The following is a 26,171-nucleotide window of genomic DNA, read 5'->3' on the forward strand; positions in this document are numbered from 1 at the left end:
CCTCCATCCGTTTACTCTAGTGATAAGGCAGGTTTCTCAAAGGACAGGTGACCAGTCTCAGATTTGGGGCCAGTCAGTGGTGACCCTACAAAGAGACTTATGATGCCAAGGCAGTAACTTTTGGTCTTTAACTGGCCAAAGAATAGAAATACGACAAACTCAAAGCTGAGATCTGGAGAAAAGTGCTCCTGGTCCAACATGAATTTTTTTGGTTGCCATGGATTACATTTTTGCTTTAAGATTTTATTTATTTGACAGAGATCATAAGTATGCAGAGAGGCAGGCAGAAAGAGAGGGGGAAGGAAGCAGGCTCCTTGCTAAGCGGAGAGCCAGATGTGGGTGGAGCTCCATCCCAGGACCCTGAGATCATGACCCGAGCTGAAGGCAGAGGCTTTAACCCACTGAGCCACACAGGCGCCCCCGTGGGTTACATTTTGACAGAATCTCTGAATCAGGACACCGTATTTTTCCCTCTTAAACCACTTTTAAAAATTCACACAAACATCAGGTGGTAACTTCCCAAATAAAGGGAAATTTGAAGAATACTGTAACTTCATGTGCTGTCCCCCCCCCCCTTTTTTGGTCATGTATCTTAGTTCAGGCTCTGAAAGCATCAATTCAATCTCGAAAATTTTTGCAGTAAATTACAGGCAATCACCGTTTGGAAGAAATACTACTTGCTGGCTTTTAGAGCAGAAGTTTAAAGAACAAAATGTTTTTTGGAGAAAACTCAAAACTCTTTGAATAAGACACCCTATTCAGTTAAAAAAAAATTATTGTTGGGATGCCTGGGTGGCTCGGTTGGTTAAGCGGCTGCCTACGGCTCGGGTCATGATCCCAGCGTCCTGGGATCGAGTCCCGCATTGGGCTCCTTGCTCGGCGGGGAGCCTGCTTCTCTCTCTGCCTCTGTCTGCCTGTGCTCACTCGCTCGCTCTTCCTCTATGCCTGACAAATAAATAAATAAAATCTTTAAAAAAAAAATTATTGTTGCAAGTTAACCTTTCAAAATATTTGAAAACATTATTTCAGACTAATTGGAAGAGAGTATTAATCAAGGGCCCTCTTCATAGATTCTTCCTACAACACAGGTTTTAAAATATTCAAATATACTCTTTAACTTTTACTATATCCCAATTTAAAAAGCTTGTTGGATCCCTGGAATAGTGAATACCACTGCCTACAAATAAATAGGTGACTCTTGGGGTGCCTGGGTGGCTCAATGGGTTAAGCATCTGCCTTCAGCTCAGGTCATGAGCCCAGGGTCCTGGGATGGAGCCCCACGTTGGGCTTCCTGCTCTGCGGGGAGCCTGCTTCTCCTTCTCCTTCTACCTCACTTATGCTCTCTGACTCTCTCTCTCAAATAAATAAAACCTTATGAATGAGTAAATAAATAACCCCTCAAAGCCCATTTCAGAAATAGTGTTATTTCCAACAAACATCTTTACATAGCTTCTGGTAAACATGGTAATATGGTTAGCTTCCATCTAATCAGCATCAGAATGACAATTCCTTACTACAATCTGAATCAGTTACGTTCTCCTATACCTGCATACACAATACATAAACTTTGGAACTCTTAACAGAAATAAAAATCTCACATATTTTCTAGTTCTACTGAACTATAACTAGACTAAAATAGAAAACTGAAATATCTTTGGCTATAGAGAAAATAGTTAAAATCAAGGGACATAGAAGGATACAAATGTATTTCTGAAACCACCAAAACAAAATGATTAAAAAAAAAAAAAAAGACACTTTGTTGGACAGGTTAGAAAAGGTAATATCAACATTTGTGATTTTATGTTGTCATAGTCATTCAATTCAAATTTTTTTTTTTTAAAGATTTATTGGGGGGGTGGTAGATGGACACAAGGAGGGGGAAGGGCAGCAAGAGACAGCAAGACTCTCACGCAGACTCCCTTGTGACCTGAGCCGAAGGGTCTCACCAGCTTAACTGACTGAGCCACCCAGGCACCCTATGACGGGCCTATTTTAAAATATTCTATGTATATAAGAGTTTCATCAAAATTGTAAATCTTCACTTGAAAGGCCAATCAACATTTATTCAGTCAACAATGAGTCACTAAGGTGCATGTGCTTTGTGCCAGTTCCTAATGCATACTTGCAAGGCTACAGGGACTTCTGAGAGGTTGAGAAGAAATGAGCTTTTAATACCATGATGCCTACATTTTCTGTCTCTCAGAAGTCTATAAAATTCCATTGCTTTGGAAGGACTTACTTTTAAAAGGGGTGCACTTAAAATCAATTATGCAAATCTTTCTTATCCCACCAGCTCATACAATAGTAATCGGTGTGAACCAGAAACAACTAAACAGCACAGAGAAGATACCTCTGATTTTGAAATTCCAAACCTGGGTTTTTACCATCTTTAGTGATAAAGTGGAAATGTTCACACAAAGAAGGTCTTCGGTTATCACTAAGCAACTGAATGTGAGGATTGTTGAAAGTGGAAATTTAGAGTCACTAATGGGAAGATGAACGTTTAAAAATATTTCTGAGCTGAAAGATTAAAACAAAAATGACTTTACTGGGGGCAAGCCAATATTTTATCAAACTTATTTCAATATTCTTCAGTCACTGACTTCATTGACATATTCTTCATTTGATATTCATGGGAAATATACAAGTGGAAAAAGGCAAGATCAACCATCAGCTTATCAAGTTCAGTGCCAAGGAAGATCCGCATGAGATCACTCCCATAGAGGAGTTACTGCACGAGACAACATTGTTGCTATGACAGAAGATGTACGAAGTATTTCAGAAAGAGAGGAAATGGTATTGTTTCAGTCTCAAGTTCATCTTCATTTATAACATTAATTTCAATCCTTCAGCAGGTTTTTTTTTTTTTCTCCCTTCAGCAGGTTTTTAAAATTGTATTTGTTAAAGATTCTGAGAGGAGAAAGACAGAGAAAACACGAGTGGGGGGGGCAGAGAGCAAGAGAACCTCAAGCCCGTGCAGAGCCTGCCGTGAGGCTCAGTCCCAGGGACCCCGAGATCATGACCCAAGCTGAAACCAGGACTCCAGTGCTCAGATGGACCGTACCACCCAGGTGCCCCTAAAATTGTGTGTGTGTGTGGTTTTTTTTTTTTTTTTTTTTAACAGTAAAGAGCTTACAGCTAACATTTTAAATAGGGTCAAGGAGAATTCTAACATTAGGGGTGTTTGAAAAGACACCCTCCATCTGGAGAGAGCTGGGAGCATTCTGTCGTCAGCTTTCCATCCTGGAATTCTACATGCAGACCTAGACGGTTCACTAAACTGCGTGCCCAGGATCACTTTCCGAAGTGAGTCATCTGTGCTCATTCATTCAGTTACGAGGCACTTTGCTGAGCTCCTCCTTGGGGCTGGGCGCTTAAGGGGCGGATCTGTGAGGAAGAAAATACCATCCCAGCTCCAAGTTGGCAATGGGGAGCATTGTGTGCTCCATGCTATGCTGGGGGAAGCTGACCTCTAAGGCAGCCGGAAGAACAGGGGCCTTCCAGCTCTGTTCCGGTCTGGGGCGGGGGTGGGGGGCGCATCACCACATCCACAGGGCGGAGAAGAAAGGGATGAGGCGGCAGCTGTGTAAGGTCCAGCCACTCGACACACTGTGGGTTCATGGCTGTGGGTGGGGGATCTGGCAAGAGACAGGGTGCCGGAGCGTCAAGAACAGCCAGAGGGCAAGGAGCTGTCACCGCGGATTTTTCAGGCAGTTCAAGTTCGGAGTACAGGCCTCATGAACTGGGGAAGACCAGAGTCACTGCGATGGCCTTAACTCTTTGCTTTAGCATAGGGTTTTCAGGGTCTCACTTCCTCAGACAGAGCGAGCTTTTTAATGAAGACACTTGTAGGGGTGTCTGGGTGGCTCAGTCAGTGGAGCATCTGTCTTCGGCTCAGGTCATGACCGAAGGGTCCTGGGATAGAGCCCCCTGTTGGGCTCCCTGCTGAGCAGGGAGCCCGCTTCTCCCTCTGCCTCTGCCCCCATCCCACCCCCCCACCCTGCCCATGCTCTCAAATAAATAAAAATCTTAAAAAACAAATGAAATTAAAAAATTTAAAAAAAAAAAGACACTTAATATCAATTTCCTCCCCAAGAGTGTGGCAGTATTCTGTAAACACTGAATTATGAAAGTAGTTATTTTTTAATCAGAACAGTACTTTAAAATAATTCCAGAAGGCTTGAGGGTTTCTGGCCAAACCAAGTGAAGTTAAGGAGAGAGCACCTCAAATTCCTGAAACAGTTCAGACAGGGTGAAGAGGTTACTGTAGAAACTAACTCTTCTCTTGTTTTCTAGAAGCCACACCCACTGGAGAGGACGCACGCCCTGGGCCCCACCTGGGCTCTGCTGACATCCTTCGTGGTTCACCCTCTTTGGCAGAGCTGCCTCAGGGATGGGGTCAGTCACGCCACTGACCACTCCCTAAACTACATGTGAACCTGACCTTGGATGAAGAGCTGCATTTTTCCCATGTACCTCTGGACAACGGATGAGCCAGCCCAGCAGAAATGATCTCTTCTGCTTTGGTTTAGTTCTCTGGGACATTGCCACCACGGTGGTATGCTTACAGAAACATCCGAAGTCTTTTCTCAGGAACTTCCTCATCAGAGTCTCACAACTCTGGGAGGCAGAGAAAGCAAAGATTTCCACTTATATCAAAATAACAGACTTCATTCTGCATGATTATAACGAAGGGGAGTATTTATTACACGTATGTATGGCCATTGATTATTTCTTTGTGAGCTGCCAGTGGTCACTTTTCTACAGAGGTCATAGCACACTCTGGTCCACAGAATGGTATGTGTCCAGTGATGTGCAGCAAAGGAAGATAACGGCCCCTTCCTTAGGGTATGGCTACTGAGATTCTTGATTCAAGATTCCCGATCATGACATGAAACCAAGCTGATGGGGGGGGGGGGTGTCCAATAGTCAAATGGCTTAAAACGGTTTCACAATAGCAATGGTGATTGAGCCAAGGGAAATAGTAAAAAATAAAAAGGAAAGAATTAGCTAAACCATTTCCACTCGTATTTCTATGGGAAAAAAAAAATCACAACAGAAGAAGAGCTCACCATTTGGCTGTTCGGATGCGGACACTGTCCTGTGAATGAGGAGCTGGTCGAGGGCTGACCCAAGACAACTGATCTGCACAGGAACCCACCTGGGGGCTCAGGAAGGACTGGATTCATCTACAACTTAAACGAAACCTGGACCAGACTTCTTGGCTACCTTCCCAACCCACGTGGGGTCATAAGCAGAATCTCTCTGGAACATCTAAAGGTAAGAGGCTTACTGACACCACCACCCATCACACGGCTAATACAGTTGTTTAAAAACCATCATGAGCAAATTTATTTCAGAGTCTGGGTTAAAGAGAGAATGATGTCACTTAATATACTTGTTTTTATTATATATTTAAAATTATATAACTCATTGATAATTACCCTCCTTGTCTTGGCTGCTAGGGAGCTCAAATCTTCAAAGATAAGTTTTTCCTTTTCCTTTCTTTAATATTTTGCTTTGCTTTTTATTGTACAGTAACAGTTTTTGGTCTTGCTGTATACCATGATTTAAAAGCAAGCTTCTTCAAATCCTTTTTTAATGCAGCTAAGGTTTAACTAGTGTTTATTTTCTACCTTCAAATACGATATTGCTATGTGAACAAAACAGTAATCAATTCACTACATCCCAGAGGCTGGTGAGGGAACAGAATAAACAGTAATGACTAACTCTGAGCTAGCAACCCTCCCGAAAGTGTCTAGTGAGATCAAGAGGGTGATTTACAAATTTCCGAAATTTGTGTTCCAAATCAAATAATTAAAGGGAGTAAAAATCCAAAAACTTCAGAGAAAATCGCACAGCCTATCTGCCTGCTGTTTTCCATCGTGGGTTAGTCAGGAAAGGAAGAGGAGTGCGAGGGAAGTGAAAGCGCCACCACCTTTAAGATACACTTAGGAAAAATAACCTCTATTTCACGAGCCTACATAAAAACACATGCAAAATGAACTAGTTCATACTCAGAACAGGTGAACACGAAACAAAGGCAAGAGGTGCTTCTCTAGCACAAGTGAATTCTGACGGGCTCCCGGTAAGACCACACACTTTCTCTGATCCAAGACTAATCACTCTACTTGCCCCAAGGAGCTACCTCGCTCCCGCCTCTGACCCAGTTCCCGTCCACGGGACGGTACTCACATCAGGCTTGGTCGGTGCCACTGAGTGGTCCGGTTGTTGTGGTTGACATAGTAGGTCCGACCGAGATTGTCCACCTTCTCTTCCCAGCCGGGGGGCAGTGGCGGGGGAGGGAGCTCCTCCTGGTGCTGAGAGGCCGAGTCATTGGAGTCCACGACCTCCCAGCCATGCTGTGGAATAAAAGCAAATGAAGATCGTTGAAGTGGGCCCCGTGGACGTGAGGAGAAACAATCATAGGGTGCTCTGGGCCCTTCCTTGCTCCTTGGCACTCTGGCTTGTTCAGTGGCTTCATGAGCCACATGCGAAGACCGTCTCAAAAAGGGGGGGGGAATCAATTCTAGAAGAGTCTCAAAAAATAATTCTGAGCAATGACCAATTAATTGTGCTGCCTTTGAAAGTGACCGCACAGTACAGAGCAACACAGCTTTGAATACATACACAGTGTGTTGATTCCCGTATGTTCTTTCCGCAGATGGGTTTACTCTGATCTGAAGGCCTCCACAGGGCTGTGCAGAACCATGCCAGGGACATGGGTCACGTTACCACTGCTGTCTTTTTGACGCCCCCATAAGGTAAGAGGGAGCCGGGGCGATGAGCCGTACCACGTGTGTGCTCCACCAGAGATCACTGCACAGGGAGCCAGGGGGCCAGGAGGCCCAGGCTCTATCACTCCCCAGGCAGGATGGCACCATGACCAACTCCAGAAGCCTGGAAGGCTCCCACTCTGCATTGAGTATGAGCACGAGAGCAGAAGCCCAGGAGCAGCTTTCCACTGAGGCCCTCCCCCCTTGCTGCTTGCCCCATCGACAGGCTTCATGGTACCAGAGTCATGAGTTACATTTTTGCAACACATATTTTAGGCATTAAGTATTCCCTCCTAACATCCCCTAGTAAAGTCACTGGAAAATTAAACTCATTCACGGGTTAGTGCAGTTGGAAAGCTACAAGAGTGTAAAAAATTCCCCGGATTTGAGATAAAAATCGGCCGATGTGCTCATGAAATCTTAACGTTCATACGTCCATGCCCACCACCCGCTTCACTCCTCCCCATAGAGAGCACATGCACAAGTCAAACACGGCCCAGAAATGTGACCACTTGGCCTGGAGAGGGTTCTGATAACGTGCCCGTAACACATAATTCACATATCACGTATATGCCACAGCTGCAAACAGATGTGCAAGTAAGCCCCAGAGAGGCCCCGTTACATGCACATTTTCAGAACAACAGGAAAATCTGTCTAATGCAACAGCACTGTCTGAAGCATGCACGGGGAAGGCAGGCCCCGCGATCTAGGCATGGGACCAGGGAGTTATGAAAGGCAGCTAGCCACGCCAGGAGGCAAGAAAAATTCCTCTGGACGGCCACTTCCAAAATGGCTTATCTAGAGGAGAGCTTTCCTAATGCATCACCTGTGGGCCAAACGCATAAGGAACTTGGAAGAGCTTTTCTAAATCATTTCATCCGCTTTGAAGCAATTCCAAGCACTCAGGAAATTGACAACGAGCTCAAGTCCAAAGAAATAAGAGCATGAGATAGGGTGAGCCGAGTTTCACACAGGCTAGGGGCTGGCCACAAAATGTGGGCACAGCATTTTGTCAAGAGAAGCCTCCTCAATTATGAGTGCTGTGACATAAAATGAGAAGTTTATTTTTTAAATTTATTTATTTTTAAGTGCAGCCAACAACATCAGTAGAGGATCACAGATTCAAAGACCCAGGTATGTTTTTCTATAGTTAAGTTTTATCCAGTTTTATTTCCTTAAATTATAAAGTCTTACATGAAATATTACACGATCTTGGGCAAAGAAAACAGAGGAAGGCCTGCAGCTCTGCAACTTACCTCCATGTCATCTCTCTGCTCACTGTTTTCCTCATCCTGACCTCCGTTTTTCGGCATATAGGCCATTTTCAATCGTAAAAATCCCTTAACTCGAGATTTATGACTGCGTAACGGAAGAGAATTGGTTATAAAGGACATGACTTGGTTACATCTTTCGTATTTATGATGACTTTTAAAAAAAGACACAAAACGAAAAGAATGCGAAGTCTTCCTCAGAGAAAACCAATGACCGAAGCACGAAGGACACCTGCACCCCGAAGCCTCACCTTCTTGGTCTAAGGAGAAAATCCTTAAACGTATAGGGTCGCTCCATGGTTGGATCTTCTGTCTATAGGAAGAAAGAGTAAGATTTCAAAACTCTTGATACTGTTCTCTGGGTCACAGAGAACACACGCCGGTGTTTTAGAACATAGGAAGGTAAAAACGGAGTTGGTTCCTCACCCAGTAGTTGACGGTGAATTATTTTATAGGTCACAAAACTTTACCCAAGATCCACTAGATGTCACTATCAACACCCATTTTTAGGAGCCAACCCCAGCCTTAGACAAATGACAAAATTACAGTCGTCACTGCCAAGTCTAATTTCTAACCACAGGGTGCAGGCCTCCATCTCAATGCTCGTTAATTCTGGAGAACCAGTGGTCACTGATGTCTTCCTGTCCCTGTGATCCAAGAAACCTAAAAATGGAATTAACAGGAAAATATGCCTGTGAAGGCAATGTTGCTTTACATTTAACACTGGAATATCATATCATTAGCCCAAGATAACTGATTAAGACTATCCGCTCCATGGAGACCATTCGAGATAGCACCGTTAATCAGCCTCTTGCTGGTGCGTCTTTCATGAAGCTAGGAAAGGTAACTGTGATATTTTTTAAAGAAATCAGTATTCACTGTGCCGAATTCACTGGTCAGAGCAAGATGGAAGTTGGAAAAATAAATGTTATTATTTCATTAATTTTTAAATACTGTATGTAGCAAAGCCTCAAATGCCTAGGCTCTTTAAAATAAGGTAAAATATTTACTTTTGTAGTGAAAGAGACAAACCATGGTATCATGATGTACTGATTTGTATCGGAGGGATGCATGTATATATTTATACCCGAAATACCTTGTCATTCCCTACAATAAACTCTAATCGCTTTCCACTCTGCTTACAATAAACTGAACATTCTCTCCTGTATGTCCTACAAGATTAAACATAACCTGGCTCTTAACTACTTGTAACGTCACTGTGAACCAGCCTGTCCATTTGCCCCTTGCTCCAAGGATCCTGGCCTCATCTCTCCTGGTGCACATCATGTCCGATCCTGCCTTTGGTCCTTCTGCTGGATAGCTCTGCCTCCAAATGGCCTCAGCGGGCTCCACTCCGGAACCCAGGTGTGAGATCCCCGGTCATATGCGCAGACACTGCATCCTAACTGCCACCACCTGCTCCCCTTACCACCCTCTATCAGAGCATCCCGGTTACCTTCCCCCCTTGTGCCCTCTGAAATTATCTTATTCACTTATTTACTAATTTGTCATCTATCACTCTCAGAATTAAGCTCATGAGATCGGAGACCTGGATTTGCTCACCAGTAAATCGCTGGTGGCAGAAACACTGCCTGGCATGAAGCAGGCACTTGTATGAGCAGCTGACTGGTTCATCTGATCAAAGCCATGAAAAGTCACTGTTGCTGAAGAAAGTCAATTATACTCTCTGGGCGGTCCACTTTAAGGTGGTCCTGCTAGACATTGTGGAAACATTTTCTAAAGAAAAGGGTTTCCAAATATGTACCACTTCTTATGGAAAACCTATTAATCAGAATACTACTGCATTTCTTCCTTTTCTCATTTATTTAACCACAACTAGTTTTAGAACAATACCCATGGAAAGACGTGTGGCTACCACCTGGTGCCTGCCCGGAGAGTAACAAGGATGTGTAACAGGGACCGTGGTAGCAATGAATAACTTAAAATTAAGGTGGAACAGATTCACCCATGTGGAGAGATCACATTCCGTGGGACCTGGGGTGGAGGGCAGGGGCTGATTCTCAACTTGCGGATCAAAATGGTCCGGGGATGTGCGGTCCACGTGGAGATGAACGGGCAAGTGTGGACAGGTGGACCACCGGCAGGAAGGATAGCTCAAGCTGGGAAAATTGGCTACAAGATCCTGCACGAACCAAACTACAGGATCCTTAGCAGGCATGAGGGGGTCTGGGGTCAGCAGAGAGCACAAGAGCCAGTGAGCAGAGGAAAGCACAGAGCTTGCAGAGACTCCCCTGAAAGTGACCCTGTCCACAGAACTCCATAGTTCAAATGCCCAACACCACCCAGATAAGAGGCAGACTTCCTGGGTCTGTGTCCTGGCCTCGTTACTGGCAGAGCCATGCGGCCAAGGGCAAGTCCCTTACCACTCTGTGCTTCAGTGACCTCATCTAAAAACTGGGGCCGTAACAGGATCTCAGAGTTGTTATGAATCAAGCAACTGAGTCGGTTTGATGAAGTCCTTGCAAGGGTGCCCAGCACACTTCACACACGCTGGCCATTTGTCCCCAGCAGCTAATTCTCATTCTCCTGTCACCTGTGAATACTGTCACCTCCATGTTCTCCAATAAAAGGCAGGGCATTAGATAATGAAAATTCAGGGCGCCTCGGTGGCTCTGTAGGTTAAGCCACTGCCTTGAGCTCAGGTCATGATCCCGGAGTCCCAGCATCGAGCCCCATACTGGGCTCCCAGCTCCGTGGGGAGTCTGCTTCTCCCTCTGACCTTCTCCCCTCTCATGCTCTCTCTTCCTCTCTCCAATAAATAAATAAGATCTTTAAAAAAAAAAATGAAAATTCACCTCCATGGAAATACTTGCATGCGAACAAGATGGTGACCGCCTTAAGAGTGACAGGACTCTTTCTGGCATTACTCAGGGTCCTACCAGATCCTACTGGCTGGAAAAAAGCCCCGTGGAGATTCCCAGGACAGCAGTGGTTAGAAACCATCTCCAACACACAGCTGCCTCCTGTTCCGGGGCACCGCACGTTCCCAAGAACACCTTTTGGACAGACAGCACTTCCACCTTGAAGAATCGCCATCACTGCGAGAACAGCTCTGTGGGCAAATGCAAGCAAGCAGACTTCCTGGGACCCTAGATGACAAACCAGAATGCAACCACCAACAGCACACACGCCTGACACTAGACCCCCCTTCGCGCATCCCCAGAACCCTGACTACCTCACAGATCCAGGCTGCAGACGCAGGGTGTGGCCGAGCAGCGCCGCCAACCTACTATCACTGGCGAGTCACCTCCCTGTCTGGGCGCAGGTAACCTCCTCTGTCAAACGCAGGGTGTGGACAACTGGTGTCCGGCCCCTCTATGCTCTGGGACACTGAATTCTACACACACGAGAAGGAACCATTACCCTGCGACCGGCTGTAAAAAAAAAGAGGTGCTCATCATCGGAGTTAGGTCCAAGTACGGCGAAGGCACCCGAAACAACGCCACCACTGTGACCGCGCTTCGCTCTAGAGAACTGAAATCCAAACGCTACCCTGAGAGCTCCGAGGAGCACCTGACGACAACAGGAGAAACCGATGTTCTAGAAGAGCTCTCTCCACCCGGGCCTGTTTCCCATGGACAAGAGATTTCGTAGCTGAATGGAGTGGGGTGGGGGGGGACTGGGGGCTCAAAGGACAGGAGAGGCACGACGCAAGGAAAAGTCCAGGAAAATCGCAGAAGTGAAAGAGGGAAGCACCTGCCAGAAGATGTCCTTCTGCTGTGAGTACCAGCCTCGGAGCTATTTTGCCTTTAAGTAACTAGTAAAGGCAAGTCATAAAACTTGAAGTCATAAAACGTGAACATGAAAGTCATGAACTTTTTCAAGACCATGACACCGCAGTTCAGAAGCAGATGGAAAAACCGTAGCTGAAGCGCAATCAGGCCTCGCAGCCGGGTTACAGCTGAGCTGACCCAAGCGCACCCCCCTCCCCGCCCCCCGTGTGGGAACAAACAAACTTGTTTGTTTGTATGACCCTGCCATCCAGATGTCAGGCTGGGAGGGGAACCTTCCTAAATTACTGAGTCTCCCCGCCTCTGCACGCCTCCAGCGAGCCCTGCGGCCTGAGTCTCCCCGGTGACGCGCATGTTATCTTGGTGATCTGTGCCTCTGCTCACTGAGCCATGGGGCAGTGATGATGTGGCCTCCCAGAGCAGGATGGACACCCGGGGTCCTCTCCGCACCCGCCCTCCTTTTACAGGTGAAAAGGATTACTACCTTATTAAGGTCACCAAGGCGACTCGCCCATCCCCCAGGTCTGGACCAACAATTCTGGAGATCTTTTAAAGCCTGACCTTTGGAGACTCCCGTGAACATGAACTGATGTTTTCTGAATTCTCAGATTCACCTACCTCATCTAACCCTCTCCTGTCGCCCCGCTCCTCTTCCTCACTCCTGCCCTCAAAAGTAAGTAAAACGGACAAGAAGTATGAAAGATGAGTGGCTCATCTAGAATGGGAGCAAAGGACATAGACGTCCCTCCCGTCCCGAGCTCCCGTGTCCTGTTTCCTTTCCATGTTTTCTTCCAGGAATAAAGCTGGACTCTAAGGGCTGAGGAAGGATGAAAAGTAAATCCCAGGTCCAAAAGGACTTGCTTCCCCCTCCGGGAGCATCTGAGGGGTATGAAGCACGGAGGGTTCCACCATCGGAACGGGAAACAAGGTTACTTCCTTCCAGATGAACAACCCTTCCTCTTTCCTGGTTAGGGGACAAGGACAGAGCTGACACAGGCCTCCTCTGGCCACTGTGGTGGTGAACTGAGGTGGTGACACTGGCCCGCGGGGTGCGCCTTGCCGCCCTGCCTCTCTCGAGTGCCTCCGTCACTTGCCACCCTGGCAGAATGCCAACTCAGCCCCTCGCACCAGCCCACAGGGTCCAGCGAGGCCACAGTCCAGGGACCTGATGCCAGGCAGGGGTCCAGGGAGGACCCTCGTGTACAAGGTCCAAGATGCTGAGGTGTTTGTGACTTCCCACGGGCGCCAGTGGAAGGGTCGCTCTGACCCTCCAGACTTCCGGGGGGGCGGGGTGGGGAAGCGGTGTCGGTCAAATGAGAGCTGCCTAGTATAGACAGCTTAGGCAAGCTACTCCTAAGATCCTAAAAGGTTGTACACGGCAACACCAATATCCCCTCGCCAACAGAGCCAACACGCCTCTAGAATTTCATCAAGGAATGAAGGTTCTTCAGTGGACTCAAATCAATTGCTAGGCCTAAAATAGTTATTTTTCAAACATACACGAAACATAAAATAGGATTTAAATTATCAAAAATAATGTTAATAATCACAAGAGATTACACTGAGTTTAGTTCTGCTGTCCTGGATCTTCTCCATGAAGCTCCTGACTTAGAAAAGGGCTTCATTTAAATTAAGGCAATCTCTTAGACCAGAATCAAGACAGGGAGGATTTATTTTTAAAAGAAATAAAAGTTCATGCTATCTTGTGGCAATAAGATAATGCCTCATTCTTGGTTTAAAATGTCCTAAAATAGGGGCCCCTGGGTGGCTCAGGTCATGATCTCAGGGTCATGGGATCGAGCCCCGCATGGGGCTCTCTCCTGAGCAGGGAGCCTGCTTCCTCCTCTCTCTCTCTGCCTGCCTCTCTACTTGTGATCTCTGTATGTCAAATAAATAAATAAAATCTTAAAAAAAAAAAGTCATAAAATAAAATGCCTTAAAATAAGTGTGCCTGTCCGCACACATGCACATGAATGCAAATGCAATTAGGTATTTTGTTAATATGGATTTCAAATAATAGCAAAAAAATATTTTTTAAGTTTCTATAATTTCAAACATCTGGGCTTTTTATTATGACCTAAATTAAATTTTCTTAGTATATCTGACTTGTAGAGTTAAAAAAAAAAAAAAAAAAAAGCCTCAGGTAGGGGGTAAAAAAACAAATGATAAATCACTACGTAAAACCAGTGGGGGTTTGGGCACCCCTCTAACAGCTGGAATTATTATCTGAGAAAAGGGCAATCCAGAATCGTGCTTTTTACCCAAGCCAGGGCAGGGCGCTGGGTTGCACCCTCCCATGTGCCATTCAATATGGTGCCATTTGCCACATGTGGCAAAGTTTTTAAATTTAAATTTTAATTAATTAACCTGAAATAATGATAAATGAATGATAAACTGAAACAAATATTATAAATTCAGCTCCGTAGCCATATCGGCTTCATTTCAAAGGCTCAGCTAGCGCACGTGGCTGCTGTCACGACTGACAACGCCGGGCTGCAGGGGGGTGGGGGTGGAGGAAGCTGCTTGCCTGGACACCCCCCCCACCCCCCGCGGACCCTGGATCACGTCCGAGAGCAAACAGCTGTGGAGGAGCGCCAGCTCCCTCAGCTCACGGGGCTGCATGAGGTTAATAATCAAAGCCCAGACACCCCCAACCTCAAAAAGACTCGCCTGGCTCAGGAACGGCAAATTCACCACCACGGTACTACGTTACTGCACTCCCTGTCCTTCCTCACTGCTAAGGAGACAATTTTCCTAATCTCTTTTACCTAAACTTTGATGATGTGGACAAAAACTGCCTCTCTAGGCCATAAATGATCTGCCTCGACGATGGTCATGTAGCTATCAAGAGCGACCACCTCTGACTCTACAAAACACAATCAAATGCTGACATCTGTTTCTCCCGGCCACACTTGTGTTCCCCAAAATGTAAGGACACTGTGTGATTTTCCCATGAGCTCCCCTCACGTACCATCAACCTTCCACACGGCAGCCCCTCAAATCCGGAGCCCAAAACGCTGCGTCCACTCAGAATACGCTCGCTGCGTCTCCACCGCCACGTGGAAGGCGAAGGTGCACCCTCGGTCCACTCCTGCTTCCTCTGTGGCCCACTTCCCGGACTTCGGTGGCTCAGAAAGCCAGCCCATCGTCAGTCCGTCAGTCCGGAGACTGCTGCACTCCACACAAGGTCATGGTCGGGCAGGTGTGAGGCAGGGCGCTCCCTCGCTGAAGTTCTCAGTTCCCTCCAGGCACTCACCAGCTACTTCCTTTCACTGGCCGCTTTCTACTCCAGCTTCCAGCCCCATCACCGCTTCCTCCGCTGAAAGCTCACTCTTGCCTCCACCCGAACCCGAAGCGGCACTGTTCCAACTCTACAGCCTCTGTCTCTGGAGAGCAACACTGCTCTGTTCTCTGTGAGTCCTGCCCAACCTTTCTTTTTTTTAAAAAAGATTTTATTTTATTTATTTATTTGACATATCAGAAGCAGGCAGAGAGAGAGGAAGGGAAGCAGAGCTGAGCAGAGCCTGATGCGGGCCTCAATCGCAGGACCCTGAAATCACGAACTGAGCCCAAGGCAGAGGCTCTAACCCACTGAGCCACCCAGGTGCGCCTTCCGCCCAACCTTTCAAAACCAACGTGCACTCACTCGCTCAAACCCGGGACTGTCGGAGCAGGCTGCCTGACAGATCCCACTCGCGCCTCTCAGAGACTATTAGTACATCATCTGCCTTGACCGAGAGTCGGTTTTTATGTCCGGGAAAAGGGCGGCTGGTTAGGGAGACCCACAAAAGAACTGACCAACCCCCACTGCCTCAAAATGTGAGATGACAGCTTCGACCTGAAGAGCAGAAACAGAAGACCCATGGACACGGAGCTGTGTGTCGCCAACACTGGGACTTCCATATCCGCTCAACGGGGCTCTAGAAGGACAACGAGGTTTCTGACGGCTCATGGAGCCGGTCTCGCGCACACACAGTCTCCCTCCATGCGTACCTTGGAACTTCGGGTTTTTAGACAGAAACAAAAATATTTTAATGGTATCAGTTTTGCTTCCGATTTTTTGGAAGGGAATGTGCTGGAAACCTTTCTTCCTTAACAGCTCCCCTGAGTAAGCAAGAACCCGCTGCTCGCTATCCCATGCCTTCACAACACATCTGAGCTTCCTGGGAAAGACAACAGTCATCCTTGGTACGTAAGATACGGTAAGAGCCATGATTTCAGCACAGCGGCAGACTTCCCCGAGGTGGTTTAAGTCATTTTAGTTTATAGACTACTTCAGCTATTCGCTCACATGAAGCATTAAAAAAATTAATAAAATGCCCTTGAAAGGCAGAAGCGGTGGACTCACCATCCCCTAGGTGACGCTACTTGAGTCACTTTGTGATGCCCAGAGGAAGAAGGGCCAGGATGGGAAATAGGACAAAGTGAAAACCCCGAGCTGATCTGCCTTCCACCAAGGCCTCCGAGTCCTGTCTCCCCTCCTCCCTATACTGCCTCTGGGGCACGCGGAAGACACCTTTTGCCCAGTTATTGGTCAAAAGCCCCCCAAACTCTGCTACTCATATGAGCAGGTAGGAACAGTAGCAACACCTTGTCCGCTAACTCAGGGTAACTTCTCAAGTTGGAATGGGTGCTTGCAGCTGACAAGTTCACTGAGAACAGTGAGTGAACTTGTCACTTGTGGCTCCATGCTACCCGAGCAAAGCCACACACCCGAATCTGGGAAGCATTCGCTTGTATGGCTGTAACCCGAAAAAAACACACGTGTAATTCTAGACAATGGGAATGAATGTCTGATCAGACCCGAAGGATGAATCTGAAAGTAAAGATATTCCATGCAGAGGAGGAGGGTGTGACGGAGAAAGGGAGCTGCTCCATGATGTGACAAAAGGAAGGCCAGAAGAGGCGGTGGCTGGTGATGCAGACAGGGATAGGTGGATGATTTAGAGACGCCGGATTTTCATAATTAAGCTCTCTCCTGTCCCCCCGAAAGGACCACTTTCTAGAAAGGGACAGGGGCCTGAGCACATGCTCTACGTTTCAGCCTGCTCTGAAGCCGTCTTGAGGAAATACTGCTCTGAAATACACCCAACCGGAAACAATCGGAAAGCACTGCTCCTGAAACTGGCCCCACGAAACAGGCTGACGGTCCTTACCGGGAGATGACTGAGAGGTATGTCCACCTGTCCCAGGAAGTCGTCCCGTGTCTGTGGAGAAGAAAGCAAAGAGTCAGTGTCCCCATCTCTCCACTGAGTATCAATAATCTTAAAAATGTTTAGTGTTTCTTTAATATGACGTTTCTGCGTAAGTCACGGATGAAAGACGCCACCTAAGTCCCGGATATTGTCACAGTGTTGTGTGGTGACAGTTGGCAGCCCTGGAGGGTGGCTGCTACCCAAGTGAATGGAAACAAATCAAGTCTTGGAACAGGGGAGCATGCCTTCAGTAAGGGAAGGGACACTCAGGACCACACAGGGCTTGGGGTTGCAGGTGGCCCACTTTATAGGGAAGACAGTAATGGAATGTTGGGAACGCCCTAGTGTTTATTAGGTGCTGTAAAGAGCTTCCTGAGAGCTGAGAGTCCAGGGCAAGTGAAGGAATCTAGTGATTAATAAATCTTAGAAATTACTTCTCACCAAAAAAAAGGGGGGGCTCTCAAACTTTCAATCTTATAAGTACACTACTTTGGAATCCAAGTTCATGGATTAGTTTGCTGGTTAATTTCTGGGTGAAACATACTTGTTCCTGCCTCTGAGCTACCACACAGAATAGATCTTTCTGACTTGAGACTTGGATGACATTCACTTGAAGGAACTCACAAGTCCTCTTCCAGACTCTGGGAGTCCCCTGGGAAGTCGTAACTCAGATTTCTGGGGTCACCGGCCTGGACCAAAGGGCATCCGACAGGTCTTGCTGCCTCTACGCCCTGCTGCAGGGTGCCTGTGTCAGAGCTTCTGACACTCAGGTGACCCCAGGGTGTAAGTCTGTTACCCTTACATAAACACACATAGTTACTTCTACCACATTCAAATCCCTAAAAGCTCGGGAAGTTCTGTGATCCGACCTGTCCCACAGCCAGCCTGAAAGCTCAAGAGAGAATCCAGATCTCCTAACCCCAAATCCTGGGCTCTTATTTTCACTTGTCCCTGATTTACTGAGGAATTCTCTAATTTACACAAACTACTTTTTAAATGTACTTGAAAAACCTCTCTTCTTGCATTTATAAAGCAGCATCTGGGAAATACGAATGAGATTCACTGGAATGATCTGCTGCCTTTTAGGCAGGACTGCCTTTTAGGTAGTTAAAAAAATCCTATTAGCTAGAAAGCTACCTGCCTCCTCTCAGTGATGCACTGAGGACAATGAAAAATCAGCTACCAATGGCCGGGTGTACAAGAAGCATGAGACTAGCCTCAATCCTCCCGACGGGATTCTCCTTCCTTTTATTTTCCTGGTTGCACCTGCTAAAACCCACCATGGAGGTACCGCATCTAACACGAAGCTACAGGTGCCGATTAATGCTGTAGATCTGAAACAGCAGCTGTCAGCAGAAGGTCCAGAAAAGGCAGACATCTTCACCAGCCAAAGTGATGGGGGGCATTCCCACTTTCCATTTGACTGATTTAATGTAGCTAGTGGGGATAGTAGTTAACTCCATGATCAAAAACCAGAGGTGTGCTGACTATGAACAGTAAGTTGGACTCTACGTAACTAGTGGTACTGCCACCTGCCCCCGTCCCCTGCTGCCCCCAATGAAGGAAAAACATATCAGAAGAAGATGGGCTTATTACCTAAAGGAGTTCCATACTCTCCCATCTCTGAAATGCTACTCCTCAGTTATTAACCTCAATGTATCTTAATAAAAACTTACAAAACACCCACTACCCACGTTCTGCTGCTGGGGAGAGGTTGTCAGAGTTCTGACCCGGGCACCTGCCACTATAGGGCTACAGGGGTGAAGCAGGTGCTGTGCTCGGGCCACTTAGTCTCACTTCATCTGTAAGAGGTGGGCACTACGATGGTGCTCATTTCACAGAACCTAGAGACCAGAGAGGTGTGGGACCTCTCCAAGGTAGCCCTGTTTGGGCGGGCTGGTTCTAGAGTCTGGGCTACAAATGAGTACTCCATCCTATGGCTCAGTAACCAGCGGGAAGGCATGGCTGTGTACCAGCTCTGGGCTTCTCCCTGGGACACTGGCTCAGTATGACATGGACGGGAAGGGACTGTGATGAGAGCAGTGTGACAGGGCTGGGTGGAGTCCTACGAAAATGCCCATGTGGGGCATTCTCTGTCACAGTGTCTCCAGTCCGGACTCTGCTTTCCTCAGGCGGGCAGGTAACTGAACCCCTGGCATGCCTGAGGTCAGGTTCAGCAGCTGCACTTGGACATGAACAGGTCTTCTCACTCAACAGAACACACTGTTTCTAAAATAGCCGAAGATGAAGCAACCTCGCCCACTGAGCAGACCGAAGGCTCTCTCTCTGGTTTGCCCCAAGGGTGACCGCAGAAAGACCAGATTTTAAAGAAAACAGGCGGAACATAAAATAAAAGTACGGAACAGCACCAGGTTAAAAGAAACTGGCTTACACGAAGGTTTCACCAAACAGAATGTGTGGGGAGATCTACGTTTTCAAACCAGCCCACTGCTGCCAGAACCACAGAAACTGCAGGAAATATAAAGCGTTTAGGTTAATGACAACACACCAATTTTCTAACACGTCTTCAGTTCCACCGAAGATAGCTAGGAGGGGTTCAGAGAGCCTACTGGTGGTCTTTATGGCAAGCTGAGAAGCAAGGGCATGTCAAGGACACCCAGGTAGGGCTGCTCTGGCAGGACCCCCACCCATGGGCCCCGCTCCGACAACGTTAAAGCCAGCACAGCTTCCTGACGTCCCTGCTGCCACAGGATGGCATTTTACACCAATGTTATGAAAATACATTCATCGATTTCCTCATTTCTACTATGAGGTATCTCCCTCCAGCAGCAAGTCACCTCCAAGAGTGTATAAAGCCAAACGGGTCTCAGCGCGTACAGTGAACACGGGCATTCCTTGTGCCTACGGTAACGTGTTAAGTAACTGCTGACCGTCCCAGCCTTCATGACCTGTCCTGCTATTCTCGAGGCTGAACATGTGCCGGTTACTAACACGGTTACAAATGTTCCCTTCTGACAAGCCGCCAAATTATTTTCCAACGTAATGACAAGGCCAAATGGAGCCCTGAAACGTGTCAGATAAGGCGCAGCAAAAATCTATATTCCATTACTGGAAACGTAAAGTAACTATACCAGACGCAGCCGGGGAGCGTCCCCACTAGGCGATGATCAACTATCTTACAGACCTTCCTTCCCTCCCCTTAAAATAACTCTCCCCATTTAAATAAAAAGGAAAGGGACTAGTGTGTGCCATCGCCACGGAGAGGGAAGCTGCCACCCATGTGAATGCCACTGGAACCTGAAGCCTGGGGACCAGGACAACAGCTCTGGTGAAGCCCTACGACGGCCCTCGGACGTCTCCCAAACTTGCCCGCGCACACTGGCCTGGGCTGCCGGCCGTCAAGCGCACACCAGGCTCTGTGGCCCTCACTCAAGAAATGAGACTCAGCTTCTCAAAGAACACAAACAACAGAGACTTTCAGTCTTTAGGTTAGAAGCTAAAGGTCACATCGAAGAACGTGACGTCAGGAGTACCACAGAGGCTGCAGTGAGAACAGGGCTGGGACTCTGCGTGTCACATGCGAGCGGAAGGGAGAGAACACTGTGTGGGGAGAAAAGCACCAGGAGAAAGAGAAGGGTGCACGCAGTACGGCTGGGCGGTGGGTTGTTGTTGTTGTTTGTTTTTTTTTTAAAAGATTTACTTACTCATTGGAGAGAAAGCGAGAGCGACAATGAGAGAGAATCTCAAGCAGATTCCCTGCTGGGTCTTGAGATCATGACCTGAGCCGACACCTGGAGTCTGACGCTTAACCGACTGCACCCGGGGCACAGGAGCTGCAATCCCACTGGCAGCCCAGGAGAAGCATTTTTTAGAAGTTCAGGAGAATAAGACAGAAAACAGGAGTGCCTCACATGAACACAGTGATTCAAGAAAACCGTTTCAGTTACATACATCTGAGAATGTGTGCTAAGTTATGATCTAAATTTCCATTTTTGGTCTCACAATCAAAACTTGAAAAGCCTCTCAAACTACATTAAGCAGAAATCATTCGGTACTACATCAACTGCCTGGGGTTTTATCTTAGAAATTATTAAGCAGCAACTTCCAGGAAGATTATATTTAGAATTTCTCAGGACAAATGGAAGAGACATACAGAGGAATCGGAACACAAACTACAGAAAAAGAATTTGGGAGGAAAGAGAGCAGGACTAGGTTTTTGCCTATTATGGGCTAAGGTACACATCACAGCTCTAACACCCAGCCAGAAGAAGAATCCTTGGCTTTTTTTTAAAAAAGATTTTATTTATTTACTTGACAGAGAGAAAGAGGAAGAGAGAGAGAGAGAGCACAAGCAGGTCGAGTGGCAGGCAGAGAGAGGGAGAAGCAGGCTTCGCTGAGCAGAGAGCCCAATGTGGGACTGGATCCCAGGACCCTGGGATCATGACCTGAGCCGAAGGCAGTCTCTTCGCTGCCTGAGCCCCCAGGAGCCCCTCCCTCTGCTTCCCCACCGAACCATTACACGCGACGTCCCCCTCTGCCCCTTCCTTCCAAAGCACGCGGCCCGCCGTCCGGCACCAGAACTCAGTCGATGGGGGAAACGGGTTCTATTTTTAGTGACTTGGGAAGTATGTGGCCTGAATGATCTAAATAATGAATGGCTTCAGAACCTTTTACAGACACTTTTAGACAAAATGTTATAAATATCTGAACTCGACAGCGTCGTGTCTGGAGAGTCACCGGAGAGTCGATCTGCACTTAGTGGTGGGTGCGGTCTACTCCCCACCAGAGCGTGAAGCCGGCTGTGCCACCGCACACAAGACGAAGGGCAGACGGGCTTGCTTCTCCCTCCACCTGCCCCACACATCAGCCTTGGCCACGCGGACAGAATGGCTGTGGCTTCCGCAGAGGGCATGAGTCCAGCCTCCACCCGCCTCACGCACTGCAAAATCCAATGTTTCAGTCCCACGTGCCTCTGGCCATCAAGGTAAATGGCTTCAAAAATAGGTCCCAGAAGTCCCTTCATCAAACGGTCCCGTGGCATCCCACTAAAAAGCCAAACGTGCCACCACGGGATGCTCCTTGAACGCACGTGCTCTCGCCAGAACTCACCAGGTAGGCCCCAGAACACAAAACCAAACCAAGTTCAGGTATTTTTTCAAAGAAACACATCCGACTCTCACATCGCCCGCCCCTCCGCCACTCAGTTTTCTGAGTTGAGGGACGAGACCTGCCTTCACTGGGACAGCGAGGTGTGTCCTGGAGACGCCGGCTCTTATTTACAACAACAAACAAGACTTCTGTGTCAGCAAGAAGTCGGGGCAAACCCACGGGACCAGGACCATTAGAGACTCCTGGGACATTGCACTGGGACGGCGGGCAGAATTTAATCATGCTGGAGGAATGTGTGATGGGGAAGATTATGCCCCCCCACCTTTTTAAAAAGATTTTATTTATTTATCCGACAGACAAGTATGCAGAGAGGCAGGCAGAGAGAGAGGGGGAAGCAGGCTCCCCGCTGAGCAGAGAGCCCAACCAGGGGCTGGATCCCAGGACCCTGGGATTATGACCTGAGACGAAGGCAGCGGCTTAACCCACTGAGCCCCCCAGGTGCACCAAGATTATCCCTTTTAAAGGACACTTGGCTCCATATTCAGAACATGAAATAGAAGGAGCGAACAGCACAGCAGCACAGCGCTGGCGAAGACTGAAGCCGGAGAGGCCGGGCCTTCATTGAGGCGCAGCCCTGCCCCGTCCCAACGGCTGTGAGACGGCACTTGTGTGCGAGCCCAAAGGGACTCCCAACAAGAAGGGGCTGAGAGGTGCACAGCGTCCTCTCCTTCCTCCGTGGGTGGCGGCAGCTCAACAACGTCCGGTCCTCTCCCTGCTCCACACGGAAGCAGACTTCAGGGCCCGGAAATCCCAGCTCTCTGCACGAGGAGCACTCGGCGATCTGAACTTCTGGTCCGATCAACTCTAGACGTGGAAACTCTGGGGAAGAACTCTGGGGACTAGACACCCAGAATGGGACATCCTAAAGGTTCCAGAGACAAGGTGCCCTTGTTCCCTACAGGGAGAAACTAACTAGCCCTGGGAAACAGAGACATAATGGGAGCCACATGGAGAACTCGAAAAATTCTTAATGGTCAGAGTTAAAAGTAAAAAACAGGAACAATTCTAATACTGTATCGTAGTTGTCCCAACACACCCAAAATATCTTTCCGACATGTAACTGAAGCATTTTTACATTCTCTTCACCACGTCTCTGAAACTGGTGCACATCTCTGGCTCACGACAAGCCTCGATCGGGACCCCATGGCCCACCTGCCGCTGCATACCGCAGGCACAGACACCGCAGGAACACCACTGGGGGAGGGACTCGTCTGCCATGGGTCATCTTAGGCAGGGTCCCGAAGACGAGTTCGCAGGGGGGCCTCGGGGGCAGAGGGGTAGCAGGGGAGGGGTGTGTAGGCAGAGGCGCTGGGCTGAGGCTCATGGGAGAGTGTGGCAGGGGGAGGAAGAGAAGGTACGGGGTGGGGTGCGGGTGTGACTGGCAGGGGCTGCATTTTAGAAACGTCCCCTGAGTGCTGGAAGGGGAAGTGACTGGAGGAGAAGACGCCAGGGGAGGAAGAGGGCTGAGGGGGGTAAGCTGTCCAGATGAGGCAGCCTGAGGGGCTGGACCGTGCAGGTGCCTGGAAGGCTCAGCACCTGCTCGAAAGCATTCTGCCCCCGGACTCTCCGGGTCACTGTGCAATGAGGGATGAGTCACGGGCACCCTGTGTCCTTACCACAGTGTCCACCAGGACACTCAGGACCCAGTGTCACGGCGAACGAAGCAGCACCAGGGACAGTGACGACCTTGACTTCAGGGACAGAAGGCGAATGCACAAGATGGTGGAGGTGGTGGCCAGGCTGCTGTCCCATCAAGAGCAGTGGGCTGCCTGCAGGGTGCGGCGTGTCATCACCCACACCGTGCGACACCCGGACACGCAGGTCTCCTCCACACTCCTGTTTGCAGAGAGGTCCTTCCCTTCATACAGGACAAGCTTAGGGACACAGACCAAGGAGAACAGATATGCCCCTACAATTGTTCCCGTCTTCGGCAGAAGGAAGAGGCCACAGGCCGTCACCTCCCATGGGATTGGGGCACAGCCTGGCATCACAGTGACCCGACACCTGCCACAAAGCTGCCCAGCCACACCATGGACACGGACGGTTTCTTAAAATGCTGTGTCATCCTGCAGCTGTATGAATTTCAAGATTTTGGAATAATTTTTTCAAGATAAGTATCTCATTTCTCTGGAGAAGCTTTAAAATCAAAATTTTTTGCAAGCAATTTAAGAAACAGAGTATATGCATAAATGAAAAAAAAAAAAAAAGTGAGGATACACTTGGATTCTCTCCCAACTCAGCTACCAAAGAACAGACCTCCATACCCTGAAGAAATTCACAATGTACATCTTTAGTAGGCAGAACAGGGTCAAGGAATGATTGGGATACTGGGGAGAAGGGAAGCTAAGTACCCAGAAGCCCAATGTTTGATTTGGGCTTGATTAGCACGCGTCCTGCTGAGAGCTCTTCCTCCCACATCTCTGCGCATCTGAAGCTAGCAGTCCGTCTTCCTGCCTAGCTAGCCAATGGCACACTGTGCTCAAGCAAGCATCAAGACACTCCATCAAACTCAATGTGGTCTCGCTCTTGGAATTTCAATGAGTGGCGAGTCTGAACTAGAGGTTCTATAGGTTTACACCAGGACACCAACTGGCTTTTCATAAAGGTTCCATGAAAACGGCCCTGACATGAGCTCTGGCACGCCAGGTAGATCCTGGTTGGTCTCCTTTCCGCACTGGCCATCCTCTGGCCGCCATCACGTCTCTGGCCAGTAGACTCCAAGTCTGCTGGGGGAAGAGCTCCAGCCACAGTCTGGGAACGAACTTCAAGACTTGCAAAGACTAATAAGCTAATGTATGGCTCACCTATCATGTGCCAGAAACCATCGGCTGCTGCTTAAGAAACTTGCCCAAGGTCACGGAGCTGGCAAGCAGCGGCCAGAGTGCGAGCCCAGGCAGCTGGCTCTGGAGTCCCTGCTCTTTACCGCCACAAGACAGAGCCCCTAACTTCACACATCGGCTCTTACAGAAAACCCTGAACAGGCTCCCCTCCTTCTGATAAGGAAATCTTTGTTAGCTCGGCTGTGTCAACTCCCTCCTCTCCTCGGGGTTACACCTGCCAGATTCAGTGCTTGCAACCTGCCAATTTCTAACATAATCTGGGCTTTGTCATGTGTACACTCCTGTGTATGTTTCTCTCTCATCTATATTCTAACTAATGAATGAAATGAGCAAAGTGACAGGACCTGAAGTGACAGGGAGCCGAGTGATTTCTCTTCTTTCTACCCACCTGCCACCCCACCCCCATATCTTCCACAGCGGAGCTCCGTACACTGAAGAACGCACACCTCTGGGACGATTCGAAGACTTTCCAGAAACCTGGGCACGGGTGGCTTTAAGGAAATCATTTTCTACATCCTTCTTTCCACATGTTCTCTTCCCCAAACCTGATCGGAGAACAGTGTCTGTCTTCCGCTGCCCTTCCTTTCCAACCTGCTCTTACCCAAATCACAACCCGCCCCCCTCCTGCTTTCCAAAGAAAGATGTGCTTCTCACCCATCCTGAGGCTCGCCAGCAGGCACCTGGCTGGGTATAAAAGCACAGAGTGAAGGGAAGGCTTTGAAAAACACACAGCCCCAGGGGGAGAAAAGAGCGTGGCGAGAACACGAGACAGATTATTTCACCACTGCCTGGCTGACAGGCCCATGGAGTGGAAAGTCTTGCTTATCTACCACTCATCCACCCAATTCTCTTATTTAATTTTTTTAAATAAAGTCAGATTTTTAGTGACAGGGAACAAGCCTCATATAGCTGTTTTAAACAATAAGGAATGATTTTGTTTATTTTATGGCAGATATTTTCCATAAAATGAGCATGTCTGCAATTACAAAACGAAATTTCCAAATTTTTCAAGTACTCGCTACGTGAGAAATTACATCTCTTGCAATCACTGGACTAATAACTTAATGAGCTGCTGACGAATTACAGGTGTCAAAAAGTGTATGAGAAAAAAATTTCTTATAAAATGTGTGACACACGGCTTTTTCAAAATTTTCACAAGGTTCACTAAGCAAAAATGTTTGGAGACTACAGTTTCAAGTGTATCGTC

At 48.0% G+C, this 26,171-nt stretch overlaps 1 protein-coding gene across 7 annotated transcripts in view; it reads right to left on the reverse strand.

The window, feature by feature from the left end:
* The window catches only part of NEDD4L (NEDD4 like E3 ubiquitin protein ligase), a 329,515-nt gene that overhangs the window by 62,774 nt on the left and 240,570 nt on the right, over nucleotides 1–26,171 (reverse strand). For all 7 annotated transcript variants that reach the window (XM_059139231.1, XM_059139230.1, XM_059139232.1 and 4 more), the window contains 4 exons: nucleotides 16,956–17,006; nucleotides 8,299–8,360; nucleotides 8,033–8,135; nucleotides 6,196–6,362 (listed from right to left, as the gene is read on the reverse strand). In XM_059139231.1, the coding sequence (XP_058995214.1) occupies nucleotides 6,196–6,362; nucleotides 8,033–8,135; nucleotides 8,299–8,360; nucleotides 16,956–17,006 (383 nt within the window). The remainder of the gene's footprint in view (nucleotides 1–6,195; nucleotides 6,363–8,032; nucleotides 8,136–8,298; nucleotides 8,361–16,955; nucleotides 17,007–26,171) is intronic.

The sequence above is a fragment of the Mustela lutreola genome, chromosome 11, assembly GCF_030435805.1.
Source record: "Mustela lutreola isolate mMusLut2 chromosome 11, mMusLut2.pri, whole genome shotgun sequence".
Classification (NCBI taxonomy): domain Eukaryota; kingdom Metazoa; phylum Chordata; class Mammalia; order Carnivora; family Mustelidae; genus Mustela; species Mustela lutreola.